A 23408-nucleotide genomic window follows, 5' to 3' on the forward strand; every position below is an offset into this window, starting at 1 on the left:
TTCGTGAAATACGAGCAATCTTCAGAGGCTTCCCGATTTTTATTTTTCCATTTTCGAATAAAAAAAAAGTATCAGAATATGTTCAGAAGACCACAAGGCATAAACCATGAGTTGCAGGCAGAGATCTGAAAGAAAAGTCCAAAAACGCTCCACTCTACTGTACAAAGAAAACAAATACCGAAATCATCCAAAAAATCCAAAACAAAGCCCTTCGTTAAATAGTTAATGCACCTTTGTACATAAGAAATAGCGATTTACATCGTGACTTACAAATAGAAACGGTTACAGAAGTTGTTAAAAAATACGCTGTATTGCATAATCAGAGACTGCATACCAATTCTGAAACGGTGTCCGTCTTGAATACAAGAAACCATGTTCGGAGATTAAGAAGAACAAAGCCTCATGAGCTTATGGTCGAAAAAAACATTGGAAAGTATTAAAAGTATTAAAAAAAGCTGTTCGGAAGCACAGTACACAATATAAGGTAATATCTTCCGAAATTTGTCAAAATTTGATTGTCAAAAACCGGAGACCTATCTGTTATTAATTTATTTTAAATTTTTTCACTTTTAAATTTACCGACGAAAAACGCACAAAAACTTGATAAACCACGCACACAACAAATTTTTTTAACAATATTTGACCATATTCCGATAAGAAGCAAAAAGAAAATTTGTTAATTTTTTCAAATGCCATTTTATAAATTAAAACACTAAACAGGTGTTTACTGCGTGTTTACTACTAAATTACTTATAAATTAAAGACCGAACTGACAGATAGATCTCCGTTTTTGACAAACAAATTTTGACAACGTTCGGAAGATATTTTGAGTGTAAAAAAAAAATCTATAAGCATTCCTTATATGTTCAATTTGTACAACGTTTGCTACTGTTCTTGTGTTAACGTCAATCATTTTGACCGAAATTCACACAAATTTATTGAAAATTATTTTTGACCTGTGATTTTTCTAAAACAACTTTTGCAACTGTTCTTGTGTAAACGTTAATTGTTTGGACCGGAATCACGCAAAAAAACATTGGAAATTATTATTTTGAACTTGTGATTCTCCCCAAAAATTCTAGTGTAAACTTCAAACAAAGAGATCTTTTCAATGATTGATCTGTGTGAGAAAAAAAATTAACTCCTAAAATGAACTCGTCCAAATGGCATGCTTTATTTGTACGAACTCTGAAGTGAAAAATGAATACACTTTTAAGGTAATCACAGGTTATCTGTGAACTGTTCACAAGTATCTAGGGATTGTGATTTGTTATTCACAGGTTAAAAATCACAGGTCGTGATTTTTTGCTCATCTCTGAAAAAAAAACCTATAACAAGAAAAAGAACCAAAAAAAAGGGAAATGTTTGCAGCTATGGGTTTTTCAGTACCTATTATACAAAAATCTTTTTTTTAGCAGTGTGCACTGAGTAGCACTTAAAATCATACCGCTCTCCGATACAAAGTCATGAAAACCTCGTTTTTTATATCAAAATTAACCTGATTAAGTTTGCTTTCAATGAATCAGGTTTTTTTACAGCAGTTTTTCATTTCATGTCAAAATTATTCAAGCAATACAATATAATATTACATCAATCTTTTGTTGAAAGTAAAGTGAATATGCATACTCGTATATAAACTGAATTTAACTTTGTGCCATACCAACTTTAAGAGATTATTTCAGTAACCTTCTTTAATTGATTGGATTTCTTTTATTTAATTATGGTTTGACTACATAAAATTACTGCTACTGAAAACGTTCTTTTGAAGAGTAAAGGCAAGAAGAATAAAATGTACCTTCTTACTATTGGTTCTTACTTTCAATTGGAATTCAATTTATTTAAATTAATACTGAAATACACAATCATGCCTATGTGAATTCGCTCCCGGGGAGTTGACTGGATATTTTGTTATAAGTAAGGCTAGGAGCACACATGCGATTTTGATCGCGCGATTATTCAGTCGCAAATTAGATGACTAGAATTTCAATGACTGTAGAGTGTAGACACAATTTTCAAATTTTTAATCGCGGGAAGCATGTGTGTTCACAGGCACAATGCCGTCTTTACCATAAGGGCACACGGGGCCCGTGCCCAGGGCCCCCATTCTCAAGGGGCCCCAAAGGAACGAAAATTTCTCTCACATATTTAATCTCAAAACATTTCTGTCGGGCAGACTATCTACCAAAAAATTTTAGTTTTTATATGACAACCAAACAATCAAATAAAGTTTTTTTTACTCCTTTACGGAAAATAAATGTTTTCAAAATGAAAACAAATTATGTTGCGTTGTATGCGGACAAAATTTTAAATCTGAACGACCAAACCCAAATTCAATTTTCCAAAAAATAAGACAATAACATTTTCAAAAAACAAGAAAAATATCTTTTTTTTTCCACTGTAGGTAAGATTATTTATAATTTATTAATAAAAATAAAGAATTCTCTTCCATTATCTTTTTTCTTAAATAATAATTTTGTTTGAAGTTTGCAAAACTGTCAGATTTGAAGTGCGTGTTAAAATCAGCGTAAAAATATGTGTAGATTCGTAATAAAAGACAAAAAGGAATCAATTCGTCGGCAAAAAAACATCAATATTTTTTCCGTTGGAAAACGTATAAGAAAAAACTATTGCAGGCTCGTCGACGCACGGTACATCAATATTTTGGCTTTTGGTTCAAGGGAAAACGCCATGGTACAATGGTTGACACCCCCAAACATTTTTTAATTTGAATTTCGAATCGCTATCGTATTTAAAGATTGACACATAAAATTCATTAAATACATTATTAAAAAATTGTAAAAAAAAACAATTAATTTTTTTTTTAAATCCCAAAATAATTTTTTTTTTAAAGTTTTCTTAATTTTAATATCAGTATAAACCTTTTCATGTCAAAATTTTCAGTAAAATCGGTTGTGTTGTTACATTAAGAAATCTGTTCTATGGCAAGTAGTTACCGTTAATAACGATCCAAAAAAATATATTTCTTATTTCAAAAGTGCGGCCTTATTTGCAGCATTAGATGGTTTTTTTTTTTCAATGCAAAATCGTTATCCGTTTTTGAGAAAATTGAAATATCTCGAAAACTTTATATTGGAGCTATCCGTTGAAAAGGCTCTTGGAAATCACGTACAAATCGTCTGCACCGAGTTTTTAGCAAATCTATCAATCCGTTTGAGCTCTTTTTTTCCAATTCTTCAAACTGAAACTTATAACGGATACAGGGTATAATTATTGGCAGTATAAAACTTACAATTATTGGCAGTGGCAAGGTTTGATGTCTCAATGCACGTATTATTGGCACCCCCTGCTAATGATAAAGACAGTAGGTACTTTATATGGAACGATATATTGGCAGCCCTTTTTAACCAACTATTGCCTTTTAGCCAACCACTGTACTTATTTTACTTTTCAAAAGGGCCCCAAATTCTTGTGTGCCCAAGGGCCCCAGGATAGACTGAATAATCGCGCGACTAAAATCGCATGTGTGCGCCTAGCCTAAATCCGACGAATGAACTGTATAATCGACTCCTGTGTCTACGTTCTGTAACATAGTCGAGAGCTTCTCGCATCTAAAAATTGTGAAACAAAAATTGCAATCGTTTTTGTTTTTATAATTTCACGTTCGGTGGTATGGTTGGGTCCATTGTAATTTTTAATTTTTTTTATTTTTTTTTTATAACTGTAGTGAAATAAAAGTAAATAAATATGGACACTTTTTTTTTTGTTTTCTTTGTTTTGTTTTGTTTTTGTTAAAAAAAAACTGCCGATTCGTAGCAAAAATGCCGCAAATGTGAAGTGAAACAAATTGTATGGAGTGCGAATGATCTGCGAATTCAGTAATAGCAAATAAGTTGAACAGAATATCGGTCGTGCAGGGTCTGTTTCCGACATTTGTTCATCTTTCTATCGTCGAGTTCACTAATAGCAAAATATTCAAAAATGATTGAAACTGTCACTGTCTCCCATTCGTCGAATTCTATAATAGGTGTGAATATCTTTCAGGTACCTACATAAGTTCATAAAGTGTAAAGTTCATAAATATCCCTCTATATTGCGCTTGCCTTAAATTATAATAAAATTACATGTTTAAAAAAATCAATATTTTTATTATTTACTCAAAAATTCCAAAGTTAAAAAATTAAGATAAAACTATAAATATGCATTTTCTAGTAGGTTTACAAATGCAAACAGCAAAGTATCAAATATTTATTTATGACTCTTAGCGAAAATCCGAAAAGGAAACTTGGAAGGTTGAAACTTAGTACATAGATCTAGGTAATTTTTAGCTTAACTCTTCAAAATTCAGTGTTGGAGCTCAAATCATTCTAACTTACGTAATTTGGAACTATTAACTTATTTTTGAATTGGAATTGAAACTACTACATTTTTAATACATTTTTTTTTAATTTGGTGCTTATTTTATACGATTCGCCATAATAATTTAATATTGTTTCACCTTAGAAATGTTTCTTAAAATCTAAAGTAACTTCTCTCTCTTAAAACTGCTGTAAAATGTTTTAAATAGAAGCTTTTAACTTAAATAAAATCTTTTCTTGTTTGAAAACCCTAAGGGGAAAATTGCTGCCTTTCATTTCATCGCCTTTTCGCTCGCTATCGTTTTCGCTTTTATAGTATTTATCGGCTATATAATCGTTAATTCAATTTTAAATGATACAAAAGTAAAAAAGATACGAAAAAGTTACATATGAAGTATTTAAATATAGCTTATATTAGCTTACGTTTATACTATATCAGGTTAGGTTTAACGGGGTGATAATCCGTCAAGTCGCATCATCCCACTTGAATCTCGATCCATTGAGATCCCCAGGGTTAGGGTGGGAAGGAATCTGGATGAGTAAGGGAAGGAGTTTTTGGGAGTTAGGTGTTGGTATTTGTGTTTGGTGCCTCCCTGAACCATCCTTAAATTTGGATGAATTTTATTATATTTCTTAAAGGCAAGGACGAGACGTCATTTAACTCATCGAAGAAGTAATCTCTAAGAGTTGTTTTTCTGCTTTTTGCTAAACTCGCAAAGGAAGTGGTATGAGCCCTCTTCTGCCTCTACATATGTAAGTCTGATGAGACAATACTCATTCTACCCAAGGGGGGTCCCATTGAGTTGTGACCTGTAAGGATACCGACCAAACGGGACAATTGAGGCCTGCTTAGCTTAAGTATGGTTTCAGTTTTGTTCTTAGAAAGGATTGGCTATAGATTTCTTGAAACTCGAAAGGTTTCAAGAGCTGATCAAGATCATCAGTCATTTGCAGAGTTTAAAAAGCTTGTCCACCCTTCAAAAAAATTTTAGAGCAAATTCTTTTTTTATATTAAGTCTGAAAAATGAAAAATTCGCTTAAACGCTCAAATTTTGAGATGGACGTACTTTGCATTTTTCAGTACAAATTTTCTTTTTTTAAATATCTTTTAAACGTAGGGTGGACAAACGACGAAAATCGATAATATTTATTATCGTCTATTGTTTGTTTTATACGTCTATCTCAAAATTTAAGCGTTTTAGACGATTTTTCATTTTTCAGACTTCCTATAAAAAAGGAATTTGCTCTAAAATTTTTTTGGAGGGTGGACAAACTAAAATTTTGGGTGGACAAACATGGACAAACGGTGACCAAACGAATTCGACAAATTTGGTTCAAAAATTTTGAGGTCGCAGTTCTGGCTTCACGGAGCTAGTACTCTAACCTTAAATCAATGAAAAAAGAGTTAAAAAATTGAGGATATGTTTTTACTAAATCAGGAGGCATTTGTTGTATGAACCCTAATAAACTAAAGTAGAGGTAAAATCCTTTGATAATATGCAATTTTTATTTTTTTTGTTAAGAAACGACAGACTGTACCTTTTCAAAAATTAACACTATTTCTGTATTTTTGACTCTTTTATTTGAAAGCCAAATTTTCAAATTCGATAAAAAGGTAATAATGGATTAGTTTTAGACTTTTAAAGTAAACAGACCTTGAGGGATTGAATAAAAATGAACTAAGTATCACAAAAAAAATTGTACCTAATTGCATCCTTATGACCTTGTGTGCAACTTTGTGTATGTCTATTTTTACAAATACGGATCGAATAGATAGATCGAAAGCCATTAGACTTGATCTATTGCATAGAAGAAATTGTTTGAGGAATATCATCATATGATTCATGTTTTTAAGGTATTTTCTGATGCTGAATCTAATGACATAAAATAAAGTCAATGCGATTGCTCTAAGAAAATTTTTGCGGATTAAAAACAAGGGTGCTTGATTTTTGACTTCGACAGGTAAAGTATAACCGAAACCCATGTGAAAAATATGTACATTGATGAAATTCAACATGAATGTTTAAGATAAGCAGGGACAAAAGATTAATAAAGTTCTTACAAATATTTTTGGTGAAAGGATTTGTTTTTTTTTTTTTTATGGGTTGAGTTATGTGTAAGAAAGGTATCATAACAGCTGACATATATTTATTTATTTTTTTTTTTTTAACTTGGCAAAAAAGTTCCGTTTGTTATCAGAACTTGGAATCTAAAAAGTCTACAAAATTATCTTGAGTGAAAGGGTGTTTTTTTTTAAAGAAATGATGAAATTCGGAATTAATACCACAAAAACTGGGACAAAAATGTTGCATTATTGAAAATTGGTACAAATGTTTCATTTATAACAGAAACCAAGAATCTGAGCAGTCTATACAAATATTTCAGCCTAAAGGGTGATTTTTTTTTGGGAAATAAGGAAAATCCGCGATAAGTCCGATAAAATCAATGGAATATAAGGTACCCTTACGAAATATATTAAAAAAGTTGTCTTTCCCATAAGAATTAGGTGCGTAAAATATGTACATATATATTAATTTTTTCCATGTAAAACGGTTTTTAGGTGTAGAGAAAATGAAAAACATAATTTTTGGATTTAAAAAAAAATTCGAAATTTGTTTTTTAAATAATCAAATTTTCGAAAACGTCACATTTATTTTTTTTTTTTATTTAAGTTTAAGGTGTCGAGTATTATTTGCTACAAAAGTCATACCAACTTTATTTTTAATTATTTGTTTTTCAAAATACTATTTAGGTATAAAAACTTAGTTTTTTTTATACAGCCCTATCAATTTGGATTTTTTTTTTTTTTCTAAAAATGCATCGTGATAAAATAAATTAAATTGAATTCCTTTTTTTAGAGCTCAATGATGTTTTTTTTTTATTTTTTCTTCATATAGATTTGCTAATATAAGGTTTATAAAAAGTTTTGAATTCTAAGAGCGATTTCGTGCGATCCAGTCATGCATTTTATTTTTCTCGAGCATGATTTTTGTCTTGTTTTGACTCGCCTACGCTCTAGCTTTATATATCATACGTTATGAATTTTACCCTATACAGGGTGTCCCGGGATGAGATAAGAAGATTTTGAGGGATGATTCTTGGGTATATTCTAAGAAAAATTGTTCTACAGTAACTCTGTATCTGCAAAGTTGATACCCTTTAGCGATGATTTAAGAAAACGCTTACTTTGGTATGCCTTTACTCATGTTAATGTTAATAACTCCGTTGATACTAATTCATTAATGTCTTAATTTTTAGAAGAAATGCTATTCTTTGCACTTAAGTAAGCGTTTTCTTAAATCATCGCTAAAGGGTATCAACTTTGCAGATAGAGAGTTACTGTAGAACAATTTTTTTCTTAGAATATACCCAAGAATCATCCCTCAAAATCTTCTTATCTCATCCCGGGACACCCTGTATAACAAATTCAAATTACTCATCTACATATACCTATGAACATAGGTATAAAAATCTCTTTACTTCATATTCACACAAAATTGCAACCTTTTTGACCTCATTCAACTTCAGAAAAAAGATTTACAATAGAAGAGCAAATATTTTACAATTAATCCTCGTTTGACCTAGTTTTGTATCTTTTCGCCCTTTACGAATTCTACATATTTTATTTTTTCCTCAGACCGTATCTGTGACTGTTTCTGTCCTTACGCTTACCTTCATATCCGTGGACCGATGGTATGCTATTTGCTTTCCTCTTCGATACAGAACAAAAATTAGTCGAGCAATCGCTTCAGTTTCTTTTATATGGATTGTTGCACTATTGTCAGGTGGGTTTTAACATTTTTTTTTTCAATAATTTTTTTTGATGTATAGGTAAATTAACTCAATAGATATACCAGAATTCTTGGCATTGCATTTGAAGAAGCCTAAGTTGCGGTTTGAATCAGTGCTGTTTACTCAATGTGGAACTACATGGGATCTTCAAACGGAAATGAATTTCTATTTAACTCAACTTGTATTGCTTTATATGTAAGTATCTCAATTTCTTATACTGCTTTGTCATTTGTCATAATATCCAGTTTGATTCTGGCTATCTCTTTTCGAAGTCTATCTAGGGCTCTCGAATACATGGACCACTCTAAACTAACTTAAACGAACCTTTTTTAATCTGTTCAGGTTGCAATTATTTATGGGGAAATTATCCTGGTAGTCGTGTCAAATATAACAAATTCGACTTGTTTTTGTACTTCCTTGATTTAAATAATTAAAGGGTATGTGTGAATTTGGTTAAATATTTTATAGTCAGGAATCGATTTTGACATTATTGAAAGGAATAGACGCATTTTCAGCAGCTGTCAAAAATGTATGCTGCTCTAACACGGTAGCAGGTTTAACTTTATTGAGGATGAAAAAATTCGTAGTGTATACCAAAAGTCAAGGGACATGGTAGTGTCCAGCGAAGTTCTCTAGCAACTTTGACACTACACGCTTATTTAGAGGAAAAAGATTCAGGCCATTTTCGACACCTCTAACTTCTTTACCAAAGATTACAACAAAAACAATACAACCAACAAAATAAATTGGATTTGCTTAAAAAGCTACTGAGTATTATAAAAACAAAATCTGTTACGTTGAGTTATAGATAGAGTATCCATCGTATCTCTTTACTTTTTCTCTTTAGAACATGTTCTCTTTTTTGCGATCTATTTTACACTTTCTTTTTCCCCACGGATCTTTTTTTTTAAATAGACATTTATTTATTTGAATTAATTTATCTTCCTGTTTAATTTAATTTGTATTATTTTTTATTTACAAAATTTTATCTTTTCGTTAAGTAAACTTTTTATACGGATTGTAAAAAATCGGTTAACAAAATTTCGACACAAAATATTGACTGGTAAAAATGCCGAGGCATACAAATTAATATATTTAAATAAAAATTGATTTACCCTCTTCCACTCCATACAATAAAAGGTATTGAGTGGATGCAAGGTTTCGGTTGAGGTTAAGTTTTTTTTTAAATCAAAATATCTGGTCGACCTTTTTTGGAATCAACCAGCTTTTATGAAGTCAAGATTTCAAAATATTCAGTTTAAATTAACTTCTCTGCTGATGGTAAAAAGCCTTGACAACATTTACGAAAACTGAGTAGACGGACGCGTTTATTTTTAGCAAAATTATTTTTTTATCGTTATAAAAGTGTGACCTACACTACAATCTCTACCTGGTTATTAGTAGTTTAAGTGACGCTTAGAACCTTTTCTCTATGAGGTATGGTAGTTACAATTCTTTAAAAGTCCAGGGCCCTATTTCACCAACTTACAAATTTGTAATTACAAGTAATTTTCACAATATTTGTGAAAAAATCGAGAAATTCTGTTTCACCAGTTTCTTGTGATCACAATAGAAGATAATCGTATTCAAATCGCAAATGCATACTTGTCATAAGAAAACTATTGAAATCAGTGGGCATTGGTTTTGATACGAATATCTTCTTAACGGTTAAAGCAATTAATTTGCTGCCAAGGAACTTTTTATAGAACGTTTAATTCCCTACAAGAAAACATCTTGCTAATTTGAAAATATTGAATTTTAAGTGAATTAGAAAATTTTGAAATTGAAAATTGATTTTTTAATTTTTTTCTCGATTTAAATCGTGAATAACTTCTTCAAAACTCAATTTAGGGAAAATTACTTTGAGACCTTTTTTGTAGAGAATTAAATTTCCTATAAGAATCTGTCGAGGTTTTATTTTTCTATTCACTTATTTGCTCATCACAAAATTCCAAAGTGAAACAGGCAAATTGAAAAACACTTCGATTTAAAAAGCTTAATTACTCGAATACGGCTCGTCTGACGAAAATTTTCATTTAGATCTTTTTTGTAGGAAATTTAATTTTATATAAGAAAAAATGAACAGAAATTTTTTTTACTTTGATCGTCTAGCAGTTCTGTTGTAAAACATCATATCATGATATCATGTATAAAAATAAAAAACACCGATGATAGACCTCTTAAATTTTTTTTTAACGGCTCAAATTTTCACCAAATTTTTTTTTCATCATCCTGAACAAGATTTTCGAAGTAACTTTCAAAAAAAAAATATTTTATTTTTTTGGCCCAGTCTAATATATTTTTCAGTTGCAATTTCATTTTTTTTAATGCAAATTTTTTTGTTTGCAATAAATATTTTTTAAGGCGATTTTTTATTTGTAATAAATATTTTTTTTTTTAATTTGTAATGGAAAACAAATGCTTTAAAAATTGGTATAGCATTTGTGTTTCAAATCGAATGAAAACATCACAAAATATCTGTTTAAAAAATTTTCCTGATTCCGCTATAACCTGCCTCTTAAGTGTATGTAAAAATTCGTTCTCTTTTGATCAAAGAGGCTTATTTTTTTCTCATATTTGTAGTTCTTCCTTCCTTAAATTATTTTATTAATTTTCCTCACTCTTTACAATTTTATTATTTTACCCTTTGTTTTACTTCTATAAATCCATGAATGTCATTCTAAATTAATAAATATAAAAATAATCCAGAAATACAAAAATCTTAATATTTATTTACAGTTTTGTTTGGCATTTAAAAAAATTTCTTATTTGATTTAATTACTAAGATATGACAGTATAAGTTATTTGACAATTTTTCGTTTAAAATAGGGTTGCTTAAGTTTTAAAAATGGCAATCCTATTTTTTCATATTCAATATCAACTTAGTTTTCTTTTGAAACAAATTTTAACCTCTGTCGTTACGAGTTAAGTAACTCAACGGTCACCGCTTTGACTTTAAAGAGCTTTACAAGTTTGTGAGATAAACTTGTTGCTTACAAGAAAAAAATATATTTGGTGAAACGGTAATTCTACAAACTTGTGGTTTTCAAAAGTTAGTTGTAATTTTTTTTCTCGATAATCACAAATTTGTGAATTACTTATTTGTACTTTGTGAAACAGAATTCCATTGTACAAATTTGTACTTGTGATCTACAAGTTACAAATTTGTGCTTGTAACTTGTAGTTGGTGAAATAGGGCCCAGACAATTAATAACAACTTCTTTTCATGCAAAGTGAATTATTTCAGGGTCCGGTTGCTTTCAAATCTCAAATAGTGTGAAGATGAAAAATTATTATGTTTGTATCTCTCTCGCTCTCATTTAATTTCATAAGAGTCAAGCCTGAAGCGTCATTGCTCAATAGTCAACAAACATTTCTTCAGATTTGCTTAGTGTGGTACTGATTTATTGGTCTTATGTTAGGGATAATGAATGTAAATTTGCATTATTTGATGGTTCAAGAAAAACTTTATTTTGTTTTTTTTTTTATTTTTCAGATTACCACTTATGCTAATGATGATTGCATATTTTAAGATTGTGCGAATCCTTTGGAAATCTGACACAATACCAGGACATAGAGAATCAAGAACCCATCAATACTCTTGTGGATGTAAGTTCCTACTAATTTTTATTTATGTATCCAACTGTCGGAAGCTGTCTGTTCCAGTGAAGCTCATATTTTGGCCATTTTTGGTCTTATTGAGGTATAACATTTTTTTTTAATTACCTACATACATATTTTCGTAATGAATACTAATTAATCATAAAAAGCTTTGTTGTTGGTATTAATACCTGGGACACACTTGTAGTATACATGGATACTAAATACTATTTAGTACTAAATACGCAGAAAACACTAGTATCTATCAGTGGCGTATCCAGAAAAAAATTTGGAGGGGCCTGGAAAATTAAAAAAAAATTATTATAGTATTATTATTAGCTGTCGGCACACGGGTGCGAACAAGTTTTTTTTAAAGTGGGTGCAAAAAAGTCTCTTTATAACGGTGAAATTATATTTTTTTGGAATTGTGAATACAATATTCGAAAATTCTACATACATTTCATATTTTTTTTTTTTTTTTATTAACGCGCACTAAAGGGAGTTAAATACCCTTAATATGTTAAACACAGTGCGAGCTTCAGGAAAATAGGGAGGGATTTAAAAGGAGAAACCGATGCACGTTAGTTTTAAAGCTCTGGACATTAAAATGGCAGGGAAAAACAGAGGCGGGTAATATATTCCACATTCGTGTGGTGCGGCTAAAAAAAGAGTCTCTGTCTCTGGGCTCAAGGGTAAACTGATGAGCATTTCTAGAAGCGCGAGTATTACGGTTAAATTTTTTCAGGGGAGGAATGCAACTAGCTATTTAATCTGAACATTGTTTAAAAAAATAGCGATAAAACAAGGACAGACGTGACACATTACGTCGGTGGTCAAGGGACGCAATTGTCTCAGTTATCGATTTATCATCTATCATTTTGAAAGCACGTTTTTGTATTCTGTCCAAGAAACTCAAATACGTTATCGGAGCACCTGCCCAGATGTGACAATTGTATTCAAGTTTTGGTCGAATGTAAGCTTTATAGATTACAGCTAGATCAGAAGAGTTTCTTGCATCTTCGGAGAAAACCTAAACATTTCGCAGCGTTTTTGGCGACATCGAATACCTATGTGTTCATTCCACAGAAGTTGGTTTGTTACACTCATACCGAGAATGGAAAGTTTCTCAGTTTCCTCGATGCAAGTGCCACTCATTGATAGTGGCATCGACATGCGTGGAAGGTTCCGTTTTAAAGATAGTAAGCAGAATTGTGTTTTTGATGCATTCAATTCTACACGGTTTCTTATTCCCCATTGAACAACTCTGTCAAGATCAGAATTTAATGAGCTTATCATATTTTGTCGTTGAAGTTCCACATCTGAAAGACTTGGGTGTGAATCCTCAAACGAATATGAAAAACTGGGGGTACTATCATCAGCGAAACAATTTAATGGATTAGAAGTTTCAGAGAGCAGATCCTTAATGAAAATGAGGAAGAGAGTCGGAGACAAAACAGAGCCCTGGGGCACACCAGCGTTTATTTTGTGGGTGTCAGACTTAAAACCATCCAATACGACTTGTATTGAACGGCCCGAAAGGTTATTTCTAATCCAATGAAGAAGAGAATCATCGATACCAAATGCATGCATTTTCGATAAGAGAGCTTGATGCCAAACTCTATCAAATGCCTTTCAAATATCAAGCGCAATAATCTTGCTTTCTCCAAAACGATGCAAAGATTTGTTCCACTGTTCGGTGAGATATACCATCAGATCACCAGGACCTATTGCTACGAAAGCCGTACTGCCGGTTATTAAGAAGCTTCCGTTCTTCGAGATATTTCTTAAGCTGGAAATTAATCAGCGTTTCCATGACTTTGGAAAGAAGGGACGTGAGTGCAATCGGTCGATAGTTGGAGGGTGAGGAGGATTCGCCTTTTTTAGGGACAGGCTGGACAAATGCGGTTTTCCATCCTCGGAACGAGTCCAGTAGAGTAGAACAGATGAAAAAGCTTACGCAGTGGTTTTGTCAGCGTGGAAGAACACCTCTTCAGAACGATGGGAGGGATACTATCGGGCCAGCGGATTTGTGTATGTCAAGTACGAGTGCGAAAGAAGATTCGTCCCATGGATCCGTTTACACACTCAAGTACTGGAGGAGTCATGACACTATCTGCCAGTGTAGAGTTGGCAGCGAACTGCTTTGCAAGGAGATTAGCTTCCTCAACAGAGCTAACAAAGGGAGTGTCATTGAAGACAAGCGTTGGAACCGCAGATGACGAAGAGTTTTTAATGTTTTTAGCAAATGACCAACAATTTTTACTCCCTGTGGGACATTGAAGTATTTTTAGTCTTAATTTTTGATCATGCAGGAATTTGGTTCGTCGGATATGGGCGTTGCTGACCTTTCTAGCCTGTTTGAACTTTTTCCGGTTTTCCTCAGTGTTTTCCATGCGTATTCTTTATAAAATATGAGACATAAAAAAGTTCTATAGCGACATGTAAAAGAAGAAGCTAAATTCGCACCCGTGTGCCTATCACGTCACAAAAAAAGAGGTGTGCCTACAGAGGGTTAGGTATAGTACCTACGAAATTTGTTTCTGTTTGTTATGCATCTTTGATCTAGAGTGAAGCACTGTGCTGCGGTGGTGAAAGTGGTAATATAGCATTTTTCTGCTCTCGGCAGCAGTATAACAAATTCTGAATGGGAAAGTTTTGTACTAAAATCTACATAACTTATCAATTATGAACACATTCCAGTACTAATTTTAATGGAAAAAAGCTGAATTTAAACGAAAAAATCTATGGAGTTTGGTATTAACAACATAAGTCCAAAATCGTCGTTTTGAGATAAAAGCATTTTAAAGTTAGAAAATAATTCCTCCAAATCCAGTTTTATTTAATACAAATATATTGGGACGCATTTTATTTTAAATAATAATAAGATATTGACGAGCATTTCAATTTTAATCTCTTTTTCATAAATTTAATTAAGTTTTTTAAAACTTTTCGTTCAATTTTAAGCAATTCTTTCTTTCTATTCGTTATAAAAACTCCCGTAAAAAAATGCCCTGGAAAAGGAATTCAAATTGTAAAATTTGCTCAATACAGAACATAGGTACTTCCTTTTGCCTTTTAATTTTGTTCCCTTCCGTTCATAATACCGAAAAACCGAATTTCCAATAGTTTGGTATACTTTTAAAGATAATGCAAGTTTTCAAGCCAAAGCTTCAGAACTTAAAAAAATATGTTGAAACATTTGATATGATTTTTGCAAAAGATACTTAACCCTTAACTATAGTGGTGGGTCCAGGGGACCCACATCTACTTTTAAAAAGTTAATAAAAACCGTTGAAAATGAATTTTCTCTTTTTTTTTTTTTTTTTGTACTTCTTCTAAAATTGTTATCTTTTAATGCTTTAAAAAAAAATTTATAAAAAAATTCAATTTTGTATTTTATTTTATCATTTCAAAACACCACCAATTTTCACCACTATAGTTAAGGGTTAAATGAGGCTAAAGTAAGAAATGGTGTAATAAATTTTCAATAAAAATTGACCTAAAATGAAAAAAATAACAATGGGATGTCCCGAAAAACAAGACTTAAGCTTTTCTATACCTTCTTGTAAGATTTGAAAAATATCTGCCTTCCTGTACTTGGTTGCACGAAAAAGTCTACATATCTTTCGATACGGACATAAAATCATATTGTGCTTTTGTTGTTGAAAAGAAAATAACAAAGAAATGTTCTCACCACACTCAAACATACACATTGAAATAATTATAGAATTTTCTTATAAAGATATGTATACAGAATAATAGCGCACCGAAATTATATCTACACACAAAAGTAAAATAACTGTTTTTGTTCGGAAGATCGCTTTGGATTTGGAGAGTTGAAAAGTTAAAAGGCTTCGATAAAAAAAAAAAAACTATTTTTTTTCAATCATTCTTTTAGAGATGGGGTCAAAAAAGTCGTAGTATTTTTCAAAAAGGGTCAAAATAGCCATTTTTACTTGCGATATAGGTACTATAGGGCAAGTTTAGGATTCGTAAAAAAAATCAAACTCGAGATAACAATTTTACATGACATTACGATGATGGAGAATGCCAAAAAAGTGGGTCCGGCAATTCTGTCTGTCTGTCTGTGTATCTGTCTCTATCTGGAGCTGCAGCCTAAACGAGTGAAGTGATTTTCTTCAAACTTGGTAGTTAGCAGTTTTTTGTGATTCCCTAGAGGGGAAATTGAAATTTTTTTTTATGACCAAAACTAACGGTACCTGCCATATAACGGAAATAGAAAAGTTAATTTTTTTCAAAAACGGCTCTAACGATTTTGATTAAAATCTTTGTGTGTAGTACTACCCATAAGAGCCAACTTTTGAAATAAAAAAAAAATATTTTTTGTACCGTTATTAACGGTACCTGTCATAGAACGGTTTTTTTCATTTCTGAATATCTCGTCCAAAATTAAGCCGATTTAAATGAAAATTTTTATACAAAAGTGTGTAAGTAAAGATAATATTAAAATTTTTAAAAAACGCATTTTTGGTTTTTTAAAAAATATTTCAAAATTTTTTTTTGAAAAATCAATTTTTTGAAAACGGACCAATGAAAAATTTTGAAATTTAGTTTTTATGTGTAAATTAATTATTTCTTCAAAATGGCATATCAACTTTTTTTTTGAAAAATGTTAAAAAATTGTTATATATAAAAATTTATTTTTTTAAAAAACGGCTCCTACAATTTTCGAAAATTTTTTTCTAAAAATACTTTTTTGTACAAGAAATAAAATGGCATATTTGTTTTTTTTTTAAGATAATTTAAAACGGAGTTTAATTAATTATAAAAACAGATTTAATTTTTTTATACTACTTATGAAATTTCTTCAAAATATCAAATTTTAAATTTCTTGAATAAAAAGCTTTAACATTATAGTTAATTTAAGCATAAGAGCAAGTACGTGCGACCCCAGTCGTGCAATTTATTTCAAAAGGTCGTATCATCGTCGGACGAGCTAAGAAAAGGGGTCAAAATGCGACTAAAGTCGCACAGCGGCAACACTGCCTATAACTTATATTATAAATTTATCTTCGATTTTACATAATTCTAAATGGGAAAGTTTTGTACTAAAATCTACATAACTTATCAATGACGAACACACTCCAGTACCAATCAGTTTTTGTGACCCTAGATTTTATTTGTACAGGTTTTATGATAGCCTAAATCAGGCATGTCAAACTCAATGATTACAAGGGGCCAAAACAGCGAGATAAAAATTTGTGTGGGCCGCAGAACATGTTTAGCTACAATTTTTATATGTAAAACAATTTTGTAAAAAAAAACAGCAAAAATGATTAACTATTTTTTTTTTCATTTACCATTTTTTTTTGTAGGTTAACTCAGAATATTCGCTTCCTAGTTCACTTCACATCACTTTCCCCGATTTAAGCCACGAGATCTTATAAAATTTGTTGTTTTGTTTGGTTTTGTCCCATATTTATTTGTTGATTAGGAAAAAAGGAGGTGCATGTGTGTCGAAAGCTGTGAACATAAAATCTAAATTATAATCTAAAACTCAAAATTAATAAAAATGTGGAACGGGCCGCAAAGTTATTCGTTGTGGGCCGCAAGTTGGATATGCCTGGCCTAAATCATTAATCACTTAAACACAAAATACGCGATTTTATCGTATAGTACTCTCTATGAAATCTATAGTATCATCTAAATGATGGTAAACACGAAAAAGCACATCTTCAGCTATTTTTTGAAAAACGTCATGTTTAATCAAATAAATTTAAAATATTAAAATATAATACCTAACAATAGGTACCTACTTTCATTCAAATTTTGAACAAAAAAAAAAATGTAAAATGAGAGTCAATGAAATTTTTAAAATACAAACACGTTCGCCCTTGCGACTGCCAGCTACCCGTGCCACTTTTTTTTTTTTCTTTCATTAAAAAAAGACGGTCAGGACCTTTACTTCTACGTTCTCCCCTTCCAGAATTAAACTATAAACTTTTTAGCATATATTTTGTATGTTTTGTATTTTGCAGATCTAAGAGGAAACAGCACAATGGTTAACTCCAGCACTATGGGTCAGTTGAGAGCGAGAAGAAAAGCCGCAAAAATGTTGGTAGCAGTGGTTGTAATGTTTGCCACCTGCTACTTTCCAGTACATGTTTTTAATTTGTTAAGGTAACTATGATCATTTCTAATTTTCTATATAATGTATAATGTTAAACTCAAACCAACAAAACAACCATAGGCGAAAAAAAACTACCAAACCTAAGTTTGGCATTTCACAAACGACCAAAACCCTAAAATTGGAGGTTCGTTACCAGGCAGGCACTTTGTACTTTTTTTTTACTGACAATACTGTTAAGTATACCTTTGTGGGCAATGCCGTCTTTACCATAAGGGTACACTGGGCCCGTGCCAAGGGCCCCCATTCTCAGGGGGCCCCGAAGGAACGAAAATTTCTCTCACACATTTATTCTTAAAACATTTTTGTCGTGTAGACCATCTACTAAAAAAGTTATAGTTTTTATATGGCAACCAAACAATCAAATAAAGTTTTTTCTAGACCTATACGGAAAATATATGTATGTTTTCAAAATGAAAACAAATTATGTGGCGTTTTATGCGGACAAAATTTTAAATCCAAACAACCAAACCCAAATTCAATTTTCCAAAAAATAAGACAATAATATTTTCAAAAAAAAACAAGAAAAACATCTTTTTTTTTCCACTGTAGGTAGGTAAGATTATTTATTAATAAAAACAACGAATTCTCTTCCATTATCTTTTTCCTTAAATAATAATTTAGTTTAAAGTTTATAAAACTGTCAAATTTTTAGTGCTTGTGTAAAAATATGTGTAGATTCGTATTAAAAGACGAAAAAAGAATCAATTCGTCGGCAAAAAAACATCAATACTTTTTCCGTTGGAAAACGTTTAAGAAAAAACTATTGCCGGCTCGTCGACGGTACATCAATGTTTTGGTTCAATGGAAAACGCCATGGTACAATGGTTGGCACCCTCAAACATTTTTTAATTTGAATTGCGAATTGCTCTCGTATTTAAAGATTGACAGATTGACACATAAAATTCATTAAATAACTTTAAAAAAATTGTTTTTCAAAAAAAAATAATTTTTTGTTAAATCCAAAAATAATTTTTTTTTTTAAGTTTTCTTAATTTTAATATCAGTATAAACCTTTTTATGTCAAAATTTTCATTAAAATCGTAGTGTCGTTTACATTAAAAAATCGGTTCTATGGCAAGTAGGTACCGTTAATAACGGTCCAAACAAATATTTTTCTCATTTTAAAAGTGCGGCTTATTTGCAGAATTACAGGTTTTTTTTTTCAAAGCAAAATTGTTATCCGTTTTTGAGAAAATTGCAATATCTCGAAAACTTTATATTGGAGATCCGTTAAATCCGTACAAATCGTCTCTACAAAGTTTTTAACAAATCTATCAATCCGTTTTGACCTTTTTTTTCCAATTCTTCGAACTGAAACTTATAACGGATACAGGATTATTATTGGCAGTGGCAACGATTGATGTCTCAATACACGTATTATTGGCGCCCCCTGCCAATAATAAAGACACTAGGTACTTTATATGGAATAGAGCTCTTGATTTCGACCGGGTAGTACCCGTCCTCACAAATACCCGGGTACCCGAATTTTCGAGTATTCCTCGAGTACCCGGGTACCTGGGTAGTTCGGGTACCCGGTAGTTTCATGTATTATAATACCCGAGTACCCAGGTACAATAAAGCCATTTGTTTGTTTTATTTGATAGTGTTTGATTTAAGACTATTAGGGCCATGGGATCTATGATGGGTGGAAAAATTTTTTTTTTACCAAAAACCAAAAATGATTGGTATATTCTAAGCTACAATTTAAGACAATAAACACTAACATTGGTTTGCGGCGTTCTTATTATATAAGCGTTTGAAGGTAGCCATATTGATTTTTTTCCGATTTTGTTTTTAATCAAACGTCAAAACTTTTTTGTAACTTTTTCTAATTTTATGCTTAAGGTAAGCATAAAATAATCTTAATATATAATAAATAATAATAATAAATATAATAAATAATCTTATCAGATTTAATTTAAGACTTTAATCTGGAAAGTGTATAGCGTATATCTGGAAATATTTACATTTTAATGCAACCACTTAAAACAAATTTTCGCTTATTTTTTCAAGGAAATAATAATATTTTGGAAATTTTTTATGGACATCTTTAAAAATCTGAATAAACGAAATGGAAGGTATCTTTAAACACGGCAAGGACCCTTCTCCGGTGGGCATACTTCGGCCACCCAGAGGAATGGAGACGATGCGGATGTTGCATCTTTTAATTTTTGCTAGGAAACCAAGTTAAAATTCTTTTTGACGACGATTCTTCGCTTTGACTGGAGAACTGCTTTGAATTTAATTTTTGCCTTCAATCTTATACCTATGGTGAAAACTCGGGTACCCGGGTACTCGGGCGAGTACTCGGGTATCCGGGTATTAAGAGCTCTAATATGGAACGATATATTGGCACCCCTTTTTCACCAACCATTGCTTTTAAGCCAACCGTTGTACTTATTTTCTTTCCAAAAGGGCCCCAAATTTTTGTGTGCCCAAGGGCCCCAGGATAATTAAAGACGGCCCTGTTTGTGGGTTCTTAAGATTTTTACTGAATCACATAACAAAAAAATAAAGTTTTAATTAAAAATAATCTGTCCTCTTTATCGGCACTTTTAGCATATCAACCACATTTGTTTGAAATTAATATAAGAGTATAGAAAGTTCTCATTATCTATGTACAAGTTAACTTATATTAATATTAGCGCTTTGAACCGAAAGAGAATTGAAATTAAACACATACAATTAAGATTATTTAATATTAATCAAACGGTATTAAAAACATAAATTACAATTAATTAAATAAAAATAATTAAAATAGAAATAAAATCACTTATAATATACTCGTACTTTCAAAAAAAACATATAAAAGTATTTTGTGAGAAAAAAAATAATTTCTGATAAAAAGTTTCAAAATAAAAATATTAATTTGTACCTACTAGAAGGCTCTTTCAATACCGTCTTCACCATAAGGGCACACGGGGCCCGTGCCAAGGGCCCCCATTCTCAGGGGGCCCCGAAGGAACGACAATTTCTCTCACACATTTATTCTCAAAACATATTTGTCGGGTAGACCATCTACTAAAAAATTTTAATTTTTGTATGGCAATGGCAACCAAACAATCAAACAAAGTTTTTTCTACAGCTTTACGGAAAGTACATGTTTTTAAAATGAAAACAAACTATGTTGCGTTGTATGCGGACAAAATTTTAAATCCAAACGTCCAAACCCAAATTCAATTTTCCAAAAAACACGACAATAACATTTTCAAAAAAAAAGCAAGAAAAGTACCTTTTAGGTCCACTCAAATGTTATTTTTTACTTATTTATAATTAAACCAACGAATTCTCTTCCATTATCTTTTTCAATTTATAATAATTTCCTTTGAAGTTTGCAAAACTGTCGAATTTGTAGTATGTGCTGAAATCAGTGTAAAAATGGCTCATCGACGCACAGTGGCCCATTTAGGCAAAAGTGCTTGCAATATTCATTTTTCGGGTGGGTCTATAATGGAAAACTTTTTCGATCACTGGATTCAGTATTCGAAAAAAATTTTCAATTTGGGTTATTGGTGTGCCTTATAGAGCAAGTCAAAGTTAATAATTTTTTATTTTGAAAAAAAAATTTGTTTTTTTTATTTTTTTTCTTAGTTTTGAGTGTTAAAACTAGGAAGAGGGCTTCTAAAATGTTTTGATTTTTATTTTTTTTTTTCAAATGCTGTGTAAATATTTAAACCAAAAATTAAAAACTAAATCAAAAATTTATTTTTTAATTGTTTAATTTAATGTTTTCAAAAAACATGTTTTTTGCACACTTTTTCGACTTCAAATTGCATAGAAAAAAAAAGATTCCTACGTAATCAAACCAAGCTCAGCTGATTCAAAATCCTTATAGGTATATTTCTTAGTAAAAATCCAAAAGCTCAGCTGCGACATTTTGCATCCAACTGAGCTAGAGCGATTTGATTTGATAAGGTCAGTAATTTTTTCCACATTTTTTGTTCATGTGTGAAAATAAAATCTTGGAAAATTAGAGTTCTTTGTTTTGTGTGTGTTGGATTTCAATAACATGATTTTTTATTTAAAAGGAAAAACATATTTTATGTATATTTACTACCTATTATTATTTTATGTATATTTACTACCTATTTTTTTTGAAAGGGTTTTATAGCTAATTTCTTATAAACCTCTTATAAAACTTTTAATTAATTATGCATTTGTTTTTGGGTAAATATCATTATATTCCTTTCAGGTATTTTATTTGATAAGTGCTTTTTACCGGATTTAAGAATTTTCTAATATTTTAATATAAAGATAGACAGATAGTTTTCATGGGATGTCATAAAATTATTAGTAATAAAAGGATTCGAATATTTTTTAGTGCTGGTTTTAATTTTTAAGGTATAAACAGATGAAACACTTGATGAAATTATCATTTAAAGTTTAAAAGAGCAGTTGCATAGTTGAAAAAAAAATATTTAAAATGGATACATCGCATAACAATTTGTTTGAAATTTTTTTCAACATTAGGACTTGTGAAGAGTTTATATCTACCTGATGATTGACGGAAAAATTTTAAACGAATTGACAGAAACAAAGTCTACGCGGTCATGTCCGATATGCAAAAGGACACAGAAAAGCTTCAAAAATCAAGATGAATCAAATGAGGACGAACATAACTTCCAATATGGAATATCTCCACTGCATGCTAGAATCAGATGCATGGAATTTATTTTGAAACTTGCGTATACCCTTCGAAGGAGAAGATTCTGATGAATATATTGGGACCAAGAAGATGGAAAAGAGAAGAAAACAAGCGATCCAAACGCGTTTTCGAGAAGAGCTTGGACTTAATGTGGATAAGCCAAAGCAAGGCTATGGAAATACTAGTAATGCAAACACTTCAAGGAGAACAATCAGAGGCAACCGCTCAAATAACTGGAGTCAATGGAGAAGTTATTATGATGCCGAAAATGTTGTTTTGAATTGCAGGGAAGTCGTGAATGCAGTTAAATTTGGATAGTAGGTATGCTAAGAAAACAGCAGAGCTTCTAAAAAAAAGTATCCTGAAAAACTACTCACGCCTACTCTTCACAAAATATTGGTCCATAGTCAAAATATCATCGAATATCAATCACTTCCACTTGGAGAACTGTCAGAAGAAGCCCAGGAGTGCAAAATTAAAGAACACAAGAAGTACAGATATAAAAAAACGTGCAAAGTTTCAAGGGTTCGGCAGAATGAAGACCTATTTAACATGCTTCCAACCTCATCGGATACACTTATTTCTTCCTTAAGGCATGTAAGAAACCAAAAAGATCTGAAAGAACAATACTCTCCAGAAATAATGAGTCTATTTAAAGAAATCTAGTGTTTTTTAAATGTTAATTTGTTACTTTTATCTTTTTCCACTGTTTGACTTGTAATATATCACTGAAATACATTATAAATGTACTCTTCTATAAAGAAAAATAAAAAAATTGCATAAAAATAAAAAACAAAAAAAATACTTTTCTCCTTCTCGAATTGCTTCCTTTCCTTTTTCCCCACTGTGTCACTTAACTCAGATTACTTCAGAAAAAGATTTTTGAAGATTGTATATCAAAATA

At 31.0% G+C, this 23408-nt stretch overlaps 1 protein-coding gene across 5 annotated transcripts in view; it reads left to right on the forward strand.

Moving 5' to 3' along the window:
- LOC129906320 (orexin/Hypocretin receptor type 1-like) overlaps positions 1-23408 on the forward strand; it is a 226373-nt gene that overhangs the window by 127672 nt on the left and 75293 nt on the right. For 4 of the 5 annotated variants that reach the window (XM_055982038.1, XM_055982034.1, XM_055982036.1 and 1 more), the window contains 4 exons: positions 7954-8101; positions 8165-8303; positions 11605-11717; positions 17708-17849. In XM_055982038.1, coding sequence (XP_055838013.1) covers positions 7954-8101; positions 8165-8303; positions 11605-11717; positions 17708-17849 — 542 coding nt within the window. Of the gene's footprint in view, positions 1-7953; positions 8102-8164; positions 8304-11604; positions 11812-17707; positions 17850-23408 lie in introns of all 5 variants that reach the window. The other variant, XM_055982037.1, reaches the window with a different exon arrangement.

Source organism: Episyrphus balteatus, chromosome 1 (assembly GCF_945859705.1).
Source record: "Episyrphus balteatus chromosome 1, idEpiBalt1.1, whole genome shotgun sequence".
Classification (NCBI taxonomy): domain Eukaryota; kingdom Metazoa; phylum Arthropoda; class Insecta; order Diptera; family Syrphidae; genus Episyrphus; species Episyrphus balteatus.